Below are 18,090 nucleotides of genomic sequence, written 5' to 3' on the forward strand. Positions count from 1 at the left end.
CCCAGCTCCTTACAGCATCAACTCCCCTGCCTTTCCAGCTCTTGTGTTTCCACACTACACCAACAACTATGTCAATAACATCAGGTTTCCTGTTGCATGAACATGTTCTCCAACCATTTCTTTCAAATGAGTAAGTACAAATCATCTGAAAAAATATGTGCTGCTTCATCCTTTTTTCTTCTTCTTTTTTTTTTTTTTTTTTTTTTTTAAATCAGCCCTGAGCTCATCTTGGAATTTTCCAGGTGAAAGAAATGAACCAAAAGGTTAGAGCATATGTGCATTTTGTTTCTTTGTATATGGCAGAAACTCCAAGATAGCGTGAGGGCTGATTCAAAAACAAAAACAAACAACAACAAAAACAAATAAAACAACAACAAAAATTAAAACAAAAAACACACATACACAAACATTTTGCAGGTAATTCTCCTTGTCATTCCATCACAATCAACATACACAGCCAACATTCATGAATACGGATGAATGGGATACATAACACATACAGTGCCATCACACTGACAATACTTCACTATAACATGCAATTATCACATCGGCAGGACACTGCACATGCGTCGTCCACACCTATAGGGAGGGACCACAACATTAACATTCACAGCAAACATAAAACAAGTAACTACAAACATGTTTTTCGTTTGGACTCATGGAGAAAAATACAGCAGTATGTAGAGAGAGAGAGAGAGAGAGAGAGAGAGAGAGCAACCTCAAGAAAAAGATGCCAAAGAAGTCAAAGGTTAGCTGCCTAATATTTTGGCTTTCTGCTCATTCTTATAGGTTTATTGCCGATGACAGGAACATGTCACATGATGAAAAACAAGTTGAGTGACACAGACTGTGAAACACAAAAAATCATGTCCATAGTTGACAGTGTTCACCACCTACTGAAGAGGTGTTGGAAGGATTGTCACCTTGCTGTGGTGGGGAAGCCTGCATGCTTCAGAGACACCTACAGCTAGCCGGAGGGAGCTTATGCTCTGGTAGGCCACCCAAGCCAGACAGGTCAAAAAGGCCTGATGAAATGTGATCCACTGGTCCTCAAGGTTGGGGACTGGGCACAGGGCCAACAATGTGGTCCTCTCTCTCTCTCTCTCTATATATATATATAAAGCCTTACTACTGAAACAGCAACAGAAGAAAGAATCCTGCCAATCATCTGGCCCAATATCATATCCAATCAACAACTACTTGCCCAGTGCAATCAAGGTAACAGGGAGACCATCATCATGAGAAGATAGTGGAAATGGACTGGACATGTCATGCGAAGGGAGCAATGCATCATCACCCATACAGCCCTTCACTGGACACCAGAAGGTAGACCCAAGATAGGAAGGCCAAAGAACACCTGGCACAGGACAGTTAAAGGAGAACTCAAGACCTTGAAGCATACCTGGGGTACCATTCAGAGACTGGCCCCAAACAGTAAGGAATGACAGATCTTTATGTTGCTGTACATGCCAGAAGGCATGACAGACAGCAAGTAAGCGGTCTGTGTATTCATTTCTATATCTACATTTTTTTTTTTTTTTTTTACATACTTTTTTTTTTTTGCATCAGGACTCGGGCCAAGACACAAGCATTGTGCTTCTTGGGCAGTCTAATAACATCAGAATTCCCTTCACACTATCCCATTCTCAAACATCAAGGTGTACCGCTTGCATGGATATCATAGCAAATCAATTCCATGGAAACACAAAAATCAAGGATGTTGGGTCAAGCACTGTGTTCTTCATATGGATTTCCTGGCCAAACACTATCACAATATCAGGAACCTATTTTTGTGCGAATGTCTGTGTATACACAACCACATTTTCTACAAGGAACACAAACCTTTCAAACTATTACATCCACTGAAAGTTATCCACTTCAGATTCATTGTGTTTATTCGTTCATGATCAGTTCATGACTATGTCAATCACTGGTTACAAACCACTCATGCAACATCACTGAAATACAACACAATAACATGCAATCTTCTTGGTAATTGTGAACTAAATGAAACAGTGCAGCCAACAACATGAACCAGATAAACACAAGACACACACATGTAATACACACATCAATCTGTTCAGCATGTTTCAATAAATACATGTGAGAAATTTATATCAGCAATGATGGCATCATGAGACCTGTGGACAAATGGTACAAAGTATACAAGAAGGATTAGGCATTCAACAGACTGGTGTTTAAATCACAGTATGCAACAGAGAATTTTGCTAGCAACAACCAAACAATGAACACAAACATCATTATATACTGACCAATACTTCAGAACTGTTGTGCATGAAATAATTCACTAGATCCAATACACTGTAAGTGTAAGCACCCACTTAAAAGTCAAAACCTCAAACCAATAAATGCACCATTTCTGGCTGAACTTTCCAGAAACCAAGTCAGTATTCTGAATCCGCTTGTTTCTGCACTTGTTCACAGGTCTTCTGACCATTCCTAGTTGTCTCCCCAAATCCCTCTTAGCAGGGCAACTCCAATGGGTCATATCTGCTGACAGTTTGAAGGCCTATAAAGGCCAACCAATAACCATAAGTGTTTGTCACAAATCAGTTATTATACAGTAACTGTTACCTTTCATCTGAGATAAGTCATCACGCAGCAACTGTCACTCTTTCTTTGCCAGACAAGCAGTCTCACAACAGTAACTGACAGAAAGCCTTTATCAACTTTATGATATATAACTACATGAAATATTTTGTTTTTCGTGGAATATGAACAAGCCTGTCTCATAAAGAAAACAGAGCTGTGATTTTTCCTTTCCCACTCTGGATCTTTGTCCTGGGTGTTGATAAAGTGTGCTGTACATAATGCAAGTGAAGATTCCTAGAACTTAAAATATAAACGGGAGCATGCTCTATGTATCTGAAGTGTGTCAGTATGTTCTGGTGTTGCTGCAGACATGAAAACAGCATGAGAACTTCCACCAGGTCATCATAGTCAAAACAAAGGAAGGCCACATGTTCACAAGTCTAGGCAATGATAATGAATTATGTAAATGGTTAATGAAACTACTGATATTGGTTTCAGTTTGGGGGGCAAAACACTTCATCTGGTTACCATCAATTAAAATTCAGCCACAAAATACAGACATTTGCTATACTGGTCAGGTAGATTGAGCACCATGCAACAGAATCAAGGATGAACTTAATAAAACTTGATAATGTGGTCCCAATACTCTAGCCTTGTGCATAATACCCTAAAAACTACTCAGGGATAAAATTCAATCTGCAATATTTTCACTCATCAGCTGAAATCTAATATATTGATTTTTTTTTTTAACCAGAAAAGACCCCCCCCCCCCGCCCCCACACACACAGTGGATAATGGCAGGTATGAACCTGTCTTCTTTCTTTATACAGCCATGTCATTATTAGTTCTCTGTTAGTGAATGTACAGCATAGCTCTACCACTGGTAGATCCAAATGTTGAAGGCTTTTTGTCTAAAACTGTCAGTATATATACACTGAACCTTTCTTTCTAAGTCAATCTTGCAATCTTGTGTTCATTTGAGACTGATTTCAAACGCTTCACAAAGGAAAAAAAACACACAAGTACCTCAATTCACATATTCTTGCAACTGTGCACACAATGAGAAATTAAACATTGACACAACTCATTAAAATCTTTTTGCTCTACTTAACTACCTATACTCATGAACAGTTCAAGAGGCTAACAGCAGACAGTAAAACAAAGAAGACACAAAGTCCCAGAGAAAATGAGACTGAAGAGAAGCAAAAGATAGAGGAGGAGGAGGCAGACAGCTATCTGCGGTACGGAAGAAAGCGCAGCACCACACCTTGCCCATTGGACATCGACTGCTGAATGGATATAGGGACGGCCGTGGTATTGCTGACAGTAGCAGATGAGGATGTGGCAGTGGTGGGTGGACCGGCCAGGAAGAGGATCATGGGAGCGGAGGTGGTCCTGGCTCCACTGTGACTGTTGGAGGGCCCTGTGATGTTGAGGGCAGGTGTTGTCATCGTGGTACTGGGCAGGGAGGTGAAGGTGAAGACGGGGGGCTGGGTCTTGCTGCTCACACCACCCCCTACTCCTCCTCCACTCCCCACAGTGCTGGATGGTGGATTGGGCATCAATACCAACTGAGGGGGCTGGTTTCCCAGCTGACCTGTGTCACCAAAAAGCTTGAAATGAACTTCCGGACAACCAGCACTAATTTCTACACACCTCACTGCATCAATCTGTGCTCCCTAACACACATTTCTCAGTGGACCCTGCAATGGAAACTTGATACAGTTATCAACTGCATTTGTTCAATCTCTTGCACATTTTTATACACTCAAATGTCAGTCTCCTAGTCCATGAAAAAATTAGCAGGGATGTACAGAAGCAGACAAGTAATGGCTGACATACAATGCCAAATGAATGCATAACAAATCCAGTAAAGTGCACATTCAATAGAAGAAAATGTTTTCATTTCAAGAAGTTGTATTCTTTGTTACGTGAAAAAAGTTCTGTAACTTTATTTCTGTTACCACCAAGAGGCAACCCTAAGCATGACCAATTCATTTTAGGGCCAGGAAAATAAGCACGACACAATTTCACTTCAATGGCTAAAAAACTGCAATATATAATAAAATATCAATAAGTCACCAATTGATTTTGAAAGCAAAGAAAATAAGTCTATCAGAAATTAATTTCAAGGGCAAAGAAAATAAGAAAGTCAGAAATAAATTCTAAGGGCAGACATCAAGACTGCTAAACATCAATTTTAAAGGGAAAATATGTAAGGGATTATTTATGTCATGAATTAACATAAAGGGCAAAGAAAATAAGTATATCAGAAATTTATATAAAACACAACAAATAAAAGAATGTCAGAATTTCATTTCAATGGCAAAGAAAATAAGAATGTCATAAATTAATTTCAAGGGCAAAGAAAATTAAATTAATTTTAAGGTACTAGAAAGTATGTCATAAAGTAATTTCAAATTTAAGGGTGAAGAAAATAAGTATATCTGGAATTGATATCAAGGGAAAAAAAGAAAAGAAAAGTTGGTCTGATATATATCTTAGGGCAAAGAAAACTAATAAATAAATGGCATCAATGTAAGGGCAAAGAAAGTAAGCACAAATGTTCTGATCAGGAAATAGAACAAAGTGCTGTACTATGCAAAGGACACAAAGACCAGACTGAAGGGCATGCGTGTAATTCTCATATGACACAGAAATACCCACGGGAATCTACAGTGACAGCAGCAGCAGGCCCCACACCAGGGGAGGGCAGCACAAACTGCACAGGCAACGTCCCTTTCCCATCCCCACCCACAGCAGAAGGGCCAAGAGTCAGCTGACCAGAGGCGGGCAAGCAGAGGGTGGCGGGCTTCAGGATGGAGGGCAGGGGCTGGGCAGAAGTGCTGGACACCACCCGGGTTGGCGTGGGCAGAGTGGGAGCCATGCACATGCTGGGGATGGTGTCTGGGGGCAGTTGGAACATGGCTGTGGACGAGAGGTGGTGCTGGGTGCGCTCCACCAGACGGTTTAGCTGTAGGGCCACTGTAAGTGCAACAACTCACATGATTCAGAAACAAGCCTGGAAAGAGCTTTTACTTTCTTAAGTAGGAAAACAAAAGAAGGTTAAATATTCCCTTGCCTTTTACAGCCAGCGGGGAAGTGGGTTCATGTTCACTGTGGCTTGGGCTTGGCATAGGAAGTTGGAGCCCAATCCTCTCCTTCTCCCTCTCTCTTTTAGAGTTATGCATGCGTGTGAATGATTGGTGTGAAAGCGCTTTGATTTGTCTCTGCACAAGATTCAGCGCTATATAAATACCATTAACATTATTATTATTTCCCAACAGAAGTCAGGTACCCATTCACACCTGGGTGGAGTGAGGAAATTCAGAGCAAAATGCCTTTCCCTATGGATACAACACCATTCTGAAACGGGACCTTGAGCCCTGAACATTAGTGAACACTGGATCAGAAGTCCAACACCTAATAAATTTGATCTAGTCTCCCTTCTTCAACAGGAACAAGCCCAGGAAGCAAGCTGAGAAAAGTGTTCATTTTCCTAACAGAAACAATCTCAGAAAGTTTTGTTTTTTTCACAGGAACAAGCTGAAAAAGTTATTTTCATTAACAGAAGTTAATTAAATTTCAACATTGTCAATACTAATTTGGAAACAACTGAGTTGTCTGAATCAATCCTGCAGTGCATCACTGGCCATGTGTGGGTTCATGTACAGTGTGTGCTGGGACTTGCAAGCAGTTTGCATGGAAGTTTATGTGCTGGTGCTGGACAGCGACTTTGTGTGTTTAGTACAGAGAGCGTGCGAGCGTGAGCATGTATTTGACCAATTGTTACCGACTAGTAAAGGAAGTCAAACCATCATTCCTCTGATTAAACTTCTTTCAAAAGCATGTAACACACACACACACACACAGAAAAGAAACAAACAGAACTGTACCCACCAGGGGACACTGTAAATGGCAAGGACTTGCTTGTTGTTTCAGCGTCGCAGGGTTCTGTATCCATTTCATTCTCCACTTTCACCATCACCATGGCTACCAACATAGACACACCTTGTCATCATGCCTGCCGACTATGCCACTGCTTTCATTAAAATGCAAAATACAGACAAAAATTCACACCACAAACATGATGGAGACAGACAAAACCTACAATGGCAATACTTGGGGAAGGAAGGGTTATCAGGAAAACAATCATGGAGAACATGAGAAAATGAGAAGTGTGCTTGTCTGTATCAGTCACGAAGGTAAATTTGTGCCTTGTCTGCAACTTGATACTGATTTGTTCTCATGAACAAATTCACAAAGAACATTTTATGCTCCATTCACCGATTCAGAGGATAAATTTGACAACAGTGGTGTGGAACTGAAAGTAACTTTTCCTTGGACTATAATTCAGCACAAAGAAACAAGATCACATGTTTTGTGCCCTGTGGTTCTAACCATAAAATGAACTGTGAGGGGCAGTGTTTCACTGGGAAGAGACCTTACTGCTCCTTCAAATCTCCCTATCCACTGATCACACCCTTCATAATATATATACTTTTTGTTGTCCACTTCAGAATTGAAGAACAAACACAAAACCCACTATATTCCCAAATTCATCAGGGAATGGTGACTCTGTTGTACAAGGAAAAATGTTTGCTTAGATTTTAATTTGTGTTGACCGGTGTATTAAAAAAGGCGGTTGTCAAATCCTCTTGTGATAATGAAGTTAAAAAAAAAGGAAGAAAAAGATGGAAAAAAAACCAAAAAAAACAACAAAAAAACCCACAGAGGCAACAAACCCACAAAGAGATACATAAATAAAACCCTGGAAAATATCAATTCTCTCTTGAATTACAAAACACATGAAGACAAAGATGGTAGTCAATACATCAAGTGCACATTGTCCATCATGTAGCTGTTAACAGTCCATCAAAAAATAAAAATAAAAAAAATAAAAAAGAGGAAAAAAAAGTAACGAGGCTGACAGAAGAAGTGGGCTAAACAGATGAATTTTTTTTTTTAATGGAAAAAAAAAAAGCCAAGTAAAGATTGAAAAAAAAGTCAAGTATTATATGAGCCATGGATGAATATGACAACAGAGCTGATGATTGTGCAGATGGTGAGGAACAAACTGTTAGTAATGGAAAGACAGCATTCTGATTTCTGTCTTCTGCACTCTTGGTGTTCTGAAGAAAACGTCACTGTGCAGTCAACAAAAAAGAAATCTGCACAACTGTTGAAAGAATGCTGACATGGTGCATGTGCAACTTAGGTTGAAAGCTGGCAGGAAACTGGGATGATAAAAGTCTACAGAAAGGAAGAATGAAAGTCCATGTTGCTGGCAAGTGTACAGTTTGCAAGGAAACAGTCTGTCAAGTTCATTGTTCATAATGAGAGCAAGTGTTCAAGGTTGTTCCAACATGCCACTGACCCTCCAAGACACGACAGCAACCACTGACATTACACTCACTACTTTCTCACAAAACACACTTCAGTAGGTAAACAATACCAGTGCCTGAATTTTCCAAAGCCATCCTACAGATTCCAATCCATTTGGCAAGATAACCTGTTTACGTAACACAAGGTCAATGAATATTCCAGTTTTACATGCATGCTTGATTCAGTACTCATAGAAGAATGACAAGAATATAACAAGCCTTTTTTTTTTGGTACTCACAGAAGAATGACAGCAATATTACAAGACTAATTTTTCCAAACTAATTGTGGTATGATAAAATCTAAGCATCCAGAAGTTGTGCAATATTGCAGCACTGCCAAGAATAATTCTTCACGTTTGACTGGAGATTGCAGTCCTGCTATACTTATGCTGGCATATGTTCTGTACAAGTTGGACTTCAGTCTTGAAAGTATTCATAGCTTGCCTGTAAAATCTAAGATTCTATTCAAGGTGCCAGCTAAAATCAGCAAAAACAATTCTGCTCCTTTTACACAGTGTAGTTTTTGCAGGGAGGGAAAGGAATAGGTGAGACCAGAGGAAACAGAGGGAAGGTGATACAAGGAGAAGCAGAGGGAAGGGAGGGGGCAAGGAGGAAGTAAGGAGTGTGGTATGACAACTGTGCAGTTTCAAGGCTTTCATCAATCTCTTCATCTCTTGCCTTAAAAAAAAAATCCCCAGCGAAATGAACAGTGAGGAGTTAACTGTCAGTATCCTATCCGTAAACCCTAACAATGGTATGTGTACATACCATTAATTTTTTATTTTATGTTACACCCCTTTTCTTTATTTTTGATGCATGTGTCCCTGCATGTGCATGCACATGTACAGTGCTGTGAGTATTATTAGAAAGGGTACTATACAAATGTCTGTCGTTATTATAATCATTATCATTGCTGTTGTTAAAAATAACAGAACACAGCCAACAAGCACTGATGGATAAGTTTAAAATGTAAGAAAAGCTATCTGTTCAATGCTACTACTTTTGCGATGCTGTGCTGAATGAACTTATTTCAATACAGGTATTCTACCTACTGATATTAACAAAACTTTTTGTTTCTTTCTTAGGGCTGTGCTGGAAACCCAAATAAACTTCTACTCTCTAGAAAAGGAATAAAAACCATTCAAGTTTTCTAGAAAATAAAACAAAAATCTAATGGCTTTGCACTACTTTTCAACCGCTACCCATCCCACTGTGGGAGTCTTTTCAGCAGTCACATCATGTGCAAATGAAACCTCTTTCAAACTGTACTCTTGAATATTTTCTATCTCGTTATTCTGAGACAAGTGTGAAGAAACATTTCCTTCATTTGAAAACAGGTTTTCTTCTACTCCTTTTTTGTGTTGGTGTGTGTGGTGGCATAATGTCACTGTCTGCCTAGTGACCTGTGAATTAGGAGGGAAGGTAACATCTGACATGTCGGAACAACCCCTGCTCTCCACATCTCTCTCTGTAGTCCCCCCTACCGAGCTGACAGCCTCATCTGACAATAGGGTCCCGGGCTCTCCTGGCTGTGCTGACGCTAAGTCGGGGTCATTTCAGCCTTGGAAACGAAGCATTGCTGCTGGGGGAACAAGCCACACAATCAAATCAGCCATGTCACAACAGGATTAGCAAAGGAAAGGATAGGGTAATGACAATCTGTCATGTGCTGCAACAAGTGTATAGGTGTTTATGTGTAAGTACTGTTCAAGCTGTACTTGTGTTCTTAAAAACAAAATGTATCAGCAAGAATTTGATCTGTTACACACATGGCATGCCCACCCCCCCGCCCCCCCCCCAACTCCCCTTCCCCCCCCAAACCTCCCAAGTACCAAAAGATTTTGTTTATGAATGTAGACACTGTTGTTTCTTTTTAAATCATAAATCATAAAGAAAGAGATGCTAGCATTTCCCATACATAAAACTACTGTTGAAACGTATATTACAAATAATATGGGGAAATAATCACATAACAAAGCTTTGAATGTTACATTTTTAGCCACATAATGTGCTTCATGTATATTAATCTTTATGCTTGGAAATTCTCAGCGACACAAGGGATCACAAGCTATGCAAGCAGGAAAAGAGGCAACTCTGTTGAGCTACCCAAATAAGTCAAGACAAAAAATTACAAACACAGTTGCCAATGGGTGTATCCAATCTAATCTATTTATCTATCTATCAATATCCATTACATAAAAACTACCAGCTGATCCAAAATAGTCCAAATGTCCTTATCATGCAAGTTTGGTGTGGGTGGGAGATGGAAAATAAAGTATTAAACTCTCAAAAGACACAGTGTGACATCCATGAAAATGAATTATATGAAAAAAGAACAGAATGTTATAGCAAATTATACTTATTTTCAACTCTTTGCAAGTCAATCTTTGCCCAACCATGGTATCTAAGACACCATTCAAATTACATGAAAGTATTTTCAGCAACTTGCAATGACTCGACTAATAAACAATAACATAAAAGTAAAACCTTCGAGACTCATACGCAATGCCAACTAAACCCACACTAATTACTCAGCTGAGTGGGAAGGATTGGAGACCACTGACGAGAGGGATGGGTGGGTGTGCAGCACTGCAGAGCAGCAAGATCCATTAGCAACAAACATAATTTGAACTGCACCATATTCAGACCTTGACTTTCAGAAAGGTTCACAATCCAGGCGCAATAATGACTTTACCAATACCCGATAACTGGATGAAAGACACAAACTATGTTGTAGTTCCACTTTCTATGTTTTTTTTCCTTTCTTACCCCAATATTTGACTCTTGTTGGACTTACAGAACAGAAGTATTTTTTGTATCGTTGTGACCAGTCAACATACCAAATTAATGAAGACTAGATCTGAGCTATTAAGTTAACAGTTTACTGTGATCTTGACCTTTGACTTTGAACCCTTAATTAGAACTGTCTTTAAAAAGGAATGGACAGGGAATGTCTTTACAATATCTACCATTCTGTCAAGCGTGATTGTTCTGCCACTTATGACTTCTGAGAAAATGCCAATGTCAAAATTAACACCCGAATGCACACACGTGCTCGCATGCACACACATACACACATGAGGGTGATTACATAGACTGACTGTTCACATACAAGTTATCCATGATTGGATGTAATACTAATAGCTAACTGTAGAAAAGAAGCATATGGAGTCAAGGCACTAGCAAAACTAAAGAATAAGAGACAATACCAAGAGGCGAACGGGAGGTGAAGGCAGGGAGAACATTTCTTGTGCTAGACTTGACAGATATTCAGTTCTTGAAATGCCTGATCAGAAGTCACAGCAACCACAGGGTTTCTGACACTTACATATTGCTAAGAATAACATTTCTTTAGTGGTGGTCCAGGCTAATGCTCTTCCCATTGCAGTAGAATAAAATCATAGTTCAGTCGTTTCCTACCTTGGGCTGTCAAGGGTAGTTCTGGAAAAAGGAAGGAAAAGAACAAAAACGAAAAAAAAACCCACCAAACTTAGAGCCTTCTGCTTGGAACTGTAAAGATGAGAAAGAAAAATATGTGAACAGCCAACTCTCAGTTTTGCTGTTTAAAACTGAAGCATACAAGCACAAACACAATGTTGCAAAATACACATCAATATGGGGCACATTAGTTAATAAACTGTGGGCAAAGATCACCTGATCTCAATACAGGAACGAGAGTATTATCTTTCTGATTAAGGAGAATTACTTAAATATCAATCTAGAAAATGATTCAAATCATTTTAACTAATCAGCATACACTTTAGAAGGTCCCAGGTCTGTTACAAAAGTGATGTCACAGACTTTGAGTCTGGCTCTGAGAATCATATTCTTGAATGAAAAGAATGTTCAAAGACCATTTTCAACTTGATTTTTGAGGCCTATAATGGTAAACATCCTTATCCTTATCAGACCTTTCATGCACTTGCTTGGTTTCACATTTCAAGTGTGAGACATTAAATCTTTTTCCTCCAAATCTTGTCCACTTTCCAACCTCCCACTGGGCCTTATTTATTTTATCATTTAGTCTTTTTCCCTTGATAACAACATGTTACAACAGACGATAACAGTAAAATCCTTCGAGTGTATACTACAATCTCAAATCTGAAATATGCATTGAATAAGCCAAGCATGCAATGTGAATTACCTCCAACATGTATGTGAATGCATTCTGGTTAAGAAAATCAAATGTGCTTTGACAAAATACTTAAACAAAATCTATCATCACCTCAAAAGTAAAAACCTAGTAAGTAAAAACCTAATCAGTCTCTGGTGATGAAGGAAAGATTTAAATGCACTGCATTAGCCAGCTTCAATGACAGCAAGGCACTTTCCACGATGAAGGGGAAGGCAGAAGCCATGTTGTTAAAATCCTAAAGCGGTCAAAGGATTACAAAAGGCAAGACTGCTATGGTCCCCAACAGTCTTAGTGTACTACACATAGTGACTGGGATCAAATCTGCTACAACCACACAAAAAGAAAAAGTTAAAAGATATTACAAGCTGACTACAATTAAAAAAAAAAATTAAATGAAATAAAAAGGATCCTGGAAATGGTCAAAACTGTGTGATCATAGAAGCTGAGATTACAGAAGCCAAGTCTGCTCTGCTCCCAAAACCTTCCAAGCATTACAGAAACCATGTCTGTTATGATAATGGAAAGTTGCCTATGAATTATGTAAGGCAGGAATGCAAAAATACTTGAGGCCGTTACAGTTTTTCTTGACACTGCACTCAAGTGGTGGTGCACTGAATAATAATTTGTTGAAAGTTCTGTGAGTATCCAGCAACCAATGTGTTCCTTTCCAGACATCTCAAAGTTTGACTTTTATCAAACCCAAATATTGTTCCAAACAATGGTTACAAAATTTTGAAACAAAAAACATAATACACAAATAAACACATTAAAAAATCACATACACAAACCACACAAACTTGCAAAAACCAACACACAAACACACACACCCCAGCCATAAAATACAGACACACAAATATATCAATAAAAATCAATAAACACTCACAAACAACAACAAAGCCTAAAATTAAAAGTAGTGTTGTGTTTTTCTCAATCTTATTTTGATATTTTGTATTTCCTGAATATTCTTAGGAAAAAAACAACAAAACATAATATATGACAAATATGTACTCACTGCTAAATTCTATGGTCTAAATCTGCCGTATAAATATTATGAGCACTTGCGCTCTAGAATTAATATTGCTTGTCAAGAGATGGCCAGCTTCACCTGGCAAAAGCTTCAGACATAAGCATTAAATTATGGAGCCAAAAAATGATGAATTAACTGCTAATAAATACCACTTCACATGACCATATATTGGCAAGTCATTTATGGCTCCTTGTTCCACAAAAGATTGTTGGATCTGTTAGGGTATTCCTTATTGCAATTTTTTCCCCATCTTTCTTGTCCTAGAAAGAAACTAATGTCACACTATGTATTCTACTGATTTGTGCTTGGTGAAGTCCCATCCATGACAAACTTTCTTATGGTTTAAAAAGTGATATGTGCCAAATATAGACTCGGATTTAAACATCAATTCTTGCAATCCTGAAAGGCAACATTTCTATTCAGAGGTAAATTACAAAGGTTTCAACATGTATGTTTAATTCCTAAAGCAATTCTGGCTGGTTAGAAAATAAACAACAGGCAATGAATGAACTCTTGAAACTGAACCTAAGCTAATGACTGCCAAATAACCAACCAACTAAAACCTCTATCCTAAAACAGACTTTAAAAAAAAAAAAAAAAAAAAAAAAAAGATAGAGAAGAGCATAATTTTTTTTTTTTCAAATGGTATCTATAGCTACCATCCTGCCAACATTGCTTCCTATATATACTATATCATATATACTGGTGACAAATGAGAATATGCCAAGATTGAATATGACATGGACACACACACACATACACAAAACCATACACACATACACATACAAACAATCAAGACTGGGTGATTACATAGACATTTTTTTTTCACACATGTGAGTCAATAAAATTAAGTATCATTTCTGCAAGGACATCTGATCAATGAGCATAAACAGACACAAAACAAACACAAACTTATATGCAAGCATGCTCCAAGCAAACTTGCATGTACAAATCATGCACACTGTATCATCACAGGCAAAACTCTCACACATATGCACACACACTCTCACTCAGCAACTTTGTTGAGAGAAGTGTAAGTTTTTAGGAAATGCTGAAATAGTGAAAAGGAATATGAAGTATACCGTGTGAAACTGAGGCAAAAGATTCCAAACAAATCAGCCTCCATTATCACTGACAATAGCATAATGTGAAAAGGCAGAAATACCAAAATACTGCTTCAGAAAAGGAAGTCTGCAAGAAGATTGTAAATATCAAAGGAAGTTCGCAAGAAGATTGTAAGCATCAAAGACACATGATTGGTAGCATGATTGTCCAGATAATTTATATCTGATTATGTGATCCATTCATAAAAAGCCTGCCAATGAAGAAAATAACAAATTAATGCTATATATTTCTAGGAATCTTTAGTGTTTCAAAAGAAAGCTTTGCAGAAACTGCTGAATTTGAATTACTGTGATCAAGCTTTGACAGGAAACAAATCCCAAATCAGGGTTTCAATAAAGTCTTCAAAGAGACAGTGGCTGAATAAAGCTAATCTGATATACTTCAAGGAGCGAGATAAACAGACAAATGCACTGTTTGAAGGAAAGGTGTTAATCACAGATGAAATCAAAATTTTGAGGTATGAAAGACACAATCTACTGCAGACAGCAGTTGTGTACATGTTCACAAGATTATACAGGGTTCAAATTTATCTTTTTGTTTTGAGTGCCAGTTGGGGGCATGCTGGACAAAACATTTGAATGCCCAATTGTGGTATTGGGTGCCAGCATAACAAAATGAAATGAAATCTTTGCTCGAGTTATAATTTGCATTTGTGTTGATGTGCCAGTTGACAGCTTCTTTACTCTTTCTGCCACATCTGGCACAAGAGAGAGCAGAGCTCTCCCTGCTGCTGTGTCTGACACAACCTTTTTTCTTGTTTCTTGTCTTTCCACATAAACTTGTGCGCTTGAGATTGGGAGTGTAAACCTTTTGATAACTTTTGATCCATTAACAAGTTCTTTTTTTGCTTTTCCAATCCAACCTCCCATCTGTTCGGTCTCCTTCGACACACCACACACGAGCACTTAGGTGCCATCTTCCTTCGTTTCAACGGTGTGCCAAGGAAAGTCTTTCTGCCATGCTTCATTGTACATGCACTGACGTTTTGATTTGTACTCCTGCTGTTTATTCTTTTTGTCATCCTGAGCTTTCATCTCTGTTTCGGGAGCCTTTCTTTTCCATTGAAAATGGGAAATATCGTTCGTCGCTAACGTGCCATGAACATCAACATCCAATCAGCAGCAGACAACACTTTACATTTTGATCGGCCGTGTTCGAGCTTGCTTTCCTGGTGTGTCTTTTAATTCATTTTCTTTCGCCTCTATCAATTTCTGAGCACTCTCGACAGAAAATTTGCGAGCCTAAGCCAACTTTTCGTAGCATTTGCACCCGGGCAACAGCTAAATTCGAACCCTTTTGTATGACTTATTCTAACCTACCAATCTGGTTGTTCAACATGAATTATCATAATGCAACAAGACAAAATTATCAAAAGCAAGCAACCACTACACATATCATATAACAAACATACAGTAAGTACAGCTGACAATTTTTTCTTCTCAACATAAATGAAGAAAAAATATTATTCCAATGAAACAAAGCAAAGCCTTCATGGCTCACACATGATTCCCGCTGACCTAAACACAACAAGAACGAAACTAAAACAAATCTGTAAGCTGATGACTGACACACTCTCATACATATACATACACAAGTACAACTGAATCAGGGTTGTTACACACAGACACACTTTGCACATGTGAACCAAAAATCTGCTACAGGTCAATAAGGCACAAAGTGTGCAGAAATCACTGGGGCTTAACTGTCTTTAGAACAGTGGATCCTCTGAAATCTTATGCCATGTGTGTATGTGTGTGTGAGGGTGGTTAATGGGTGGAAGCGGGGTGGAACGAACATATGTGAGTACATGTGCAAATGTACTTGAATGCTGATGTTGGAATGTGTACATACTAACATGAGTGTAAATATGTTTGTACATATTTGTATATGTAAGCATAAATAACTAAGTATGCATTCCTGCATTTCTTGCTGCATTTGAAGATGTGGATTTTTTAGATGTGGATACCAATTTTTTCTTGTGATAATGCCATTTCCAATTAAATTTGTTCATCATTCTCACTCATCTTTGGTCTCTTAAAAAAACAAAACAAACAACCACCACCACCACCAACATACATACACAAAAGTGACACAAAGACACAAAACAAAATCCCTCTATGCCTCCCAAACTCCATGTTATCTGGGGACCTGCAGAATGTGGATTACCAGTGATAAGACATGGAAGGAAAGAAAAGAGAAACAGCGACTGAGTCATGACACAAAAAGTGTGAAGAGAGGAGAACATGGCGAGTGGATGGGGCCCAGTATGGGAGACAGCAAGATGATGGTGGTGGTGGTGGTGGTGGTGATGGCAGGCAAAGATCTGATGAAAATGAGCGACAGAGTGGTTACAGTACCTGCAGGGACTGTCCGCCTGACAGACGCCCTGCCCCCCTCCTTTTCACGCCCGTGCGCATGCTAGGGGCAGTGGTCCCACTGCACAGCCCCACACACAAGGGAGGCAGTACAGCAGGCTGAACAATCAGCCTGTTTGCTTGCCACGCTGGGCACAGAGCGAAAGATCTGCCCAGCTCACATTCCCCCCACTTCCCCTTGAACCATCTTTTTCGCACAAGTCACTGGCTGGGATGTCCCTCCTAGCATCACCAACTAACTTTTTGGTAATAAGAAAAGGCTGCACAGTAATTTGTTCTCAGATTCATGTCCATTTCATCTGGTCTACAAACAATATACCGCTGTGAGACAGACTTTACCTTGTTTATCATTTCAAAGGTTTGTTTTTCTGCTGCGACTGTCCACAAAAAATAAGCACATTAGGCTGGGCAAATCTTTCACTGAGCTGCAATGACATGTATGTTAAGTGATCAGGTCATACAACTGTCAAAACAGCTTCACTGTCCACAGTAACACGCTACCTCAGATTCTTGTTTCCAGCAGTCATATCATTTTATCACTGTGAAATCATTGTGAAAAAACAAAGGAACAGGGAAAAAAATGATTGAGCTCTGCTGTTATTGATATTTTCATTTTAACCATTAACATACAAACACACACAAAAAACATTCTGCAGATTAATGTAAACAGGTAATGTCATTTAGTCAGTCAATTTTGTGCTGGGAGAATCAGCACAATTTGATTACAGATGATAATGGTCAGATATGACTGTTAACTGTAAGTCTTCACATCTGACAATACTGTTCTTTAGCATGTCACAGCTGTCAAGCGATGAGGGAAAATTTCATTGTTGTACCAGAAAATTGTGATAATCAAAGTTCAATATCTTTCTCAGTTAAAAATATGAACAAAGGTCAATGTAAGGATTACATTTTCCTAAACAATGTTAAACTTTTCCCCCCTCATTTAATACTTATTCTGATTTTTCCCCCTCTTGTTTCTAGCAAAACCTCTTTTCACACAACATTCTTAACTCTCTTCTGGTCCATCATGTTCATAAATAGCTCCCATCCCTCTTCTACCTTCTACTCTCTTCACCCGTTCTTCCACATTCTGTAGTTTTTGAAGAGTCAATGCAAAAATGCCTGCAGTTCTCTATGTATAATCATCTATGTCTACTTTTAAGCAACAAAGTCACCAGTGATGAATCACTTAAAAAAAAAAAAAAGATAAGAGAAAGAAAACAGCCAGGACTACTTTACATGTGATGCTTGAAAAAATAGAAAGCTAGAAAAATAACAAGGTTCAGGAGACATGAAACCCTACCATTTCATTATTTGTGTGTGTATATGTGTGTCAGTACATGCATCTGCATGTGTGTGCATGCATGCAAATGTATATATGAGAATCAAAACAGGACAAAGATTTTAAAATGGGTGCATGACAATGGTAAATCAAATATAAATTTTAAATGAAGTGTGTGTGTGTGTGTGTGCAGTTTGAAATTATGT

General features: G+C 38.6%; 1 protein-coding gene across 6 annotated transcripts in view; it reads right to left on the reverse strand.

Annotated features, from left to right (window-relative positions):
* The window catches only part of LOC143300724 (uncharacterized), a 94,311-nt gene that overhangs the window by 11,772 nt on the left and 64,449 nt on the right, over positions 1-18,090 (reverse strand). For 3 of the 6 annotated variants that reach the window (XM_076614603.1, XM_076614604.1, XM_076614605.1), the window contains 3 exons: positions 6,454-6,546; positions 5,221-5,538; positions 3,821-4,150 (listed from right to left, as the gene is read on the reverse strand). In XM_076614603.1, coding sequence (XP_076470718.1) covers positions 3,821-4,150; positions 5,221-5,538; positions 6,454-6,546 — 741 coding nt within the window. Of the gene's footprint in view, positions 1-3,820; positions 4,151-5,220; positions 5,539-6,453; positions 6,547-9,421; positions 9,517-16,581; positions 16,661-18,090 lie in introns of those variants that run through there. The other 3 variants (XR_013057686.1, XM_076614606.1, XM_076614607.1) reach the window with 3 other exon arrangements.

The sequence above is a fragment of the Babylonia areolata genome, chromosome 26 (genome assembly GCF_041734735.1).
Source record: "Babylonia areolata isolate BAREFJ2019XMU chromosome 26, ASM4173473v1, whole genome shotgun sequence".
Taxonomy (NCBI): Eukaryota; Metazoa; Mollusca; class Gastropoda; order Neogastropoda; family Buccinidae; genus Babylonia; species Babylonia areolata.